Below are 758 nucleotides of genomic sequence, written 5' to 3'. Positions count from 1 at the left end.
AATTTTTCATACGCATCATAAATCAATATCATACATTTCATCTTCCAGTAATTTTGTATGATGCCCACCAAATTTTCATATTATTTTCATCGCAATATTTAACATCGTCGAATAACTCTTCTTTATTGCTACATCACTTATTGTTTTCGGTAATACACACTGAGTGACCAATCCAAAAGTGATATCACCACAAGATTTCACTTGAGCTTAAAAAAGGTAAAAATACATTCAGCATTAATAAAATAAATTTCATCATATAACAACAAAACAATCATTACCATATTGTTCAGATGAAAATAACGCAACAAATACCAAATCACATTTTATTCCATCTCTGTCACATTTGTCAGCAATACGTTTGAATACCATTTCTACGGTATCATTTTTCCGCGCTTGTTCATAAAATTTTGGGCTGTCCGGCATTTCAATTCCTGTACTACGACATGTTCTGACAATTTGCAGACAAAATTCCCTAAAAATCAAGCAAATAATCAACAAAGCTAATATGATTTATTAATGAAATTTTGCAATACTCACTGTAACATTGATGCTTTATGTGGTGGTAGAAACGATACAAATCCAAATGATTCACAATAAGCAGATTCAAAAAATTTAAATTCATTCGAATTCCATGCTCCATCTTTTGGTGTAAGAATTATTTGCTAAACATATGAGAAAAATTATGAAACAAATATTTTTCAAAATGAATGATATGAATAATTATTATTTACACGTCCTCCATTTCCTTTACCATATTC

The 758-nt window shown here is 29.4% G+C and overlaps 1 protein-coding gene across 1 annotated transcript; it reads right to left on the bottom strand.

Annotated features, from left to right (window-relative positions):
* Positions 1 to 75: 75 nt before the first annotated feature.
* On the bottom strand, positions 76 to 662 carry Tsp_14278 (conserved hypothetical protein; the record flags this gene model as incomplete). The annotated part of the gene is made up of 3 exons (XM_003369819.1): positions 76 to 206; positions 279 to 472; positions 538 to 662. Coding segments are annotated over 3 exons (450 nt in total), but the record flags the coding sequence as incomplete, so codon positions are not given.
* Positions 663 to 758: the final 96 nt, after the last annotated feature.

The sequence above is a fragment of the Trichinella spiralis genome (assembly GCF_000181795.1).
Source record: "Trichinella spiralis strain ISS 195 chromosome Unknown Scfld1451, whole genome shotgun sequence".
Lineage (NCBI taxonomy): Eukaryota > Metazoa > Nematoda > Enoplea > Trichinellida > Trichinellidae > Trichinella > Trichinella spiralis.
This window is presented reverse-complemented; position numbering and strand designations above follow the sequence as displayed.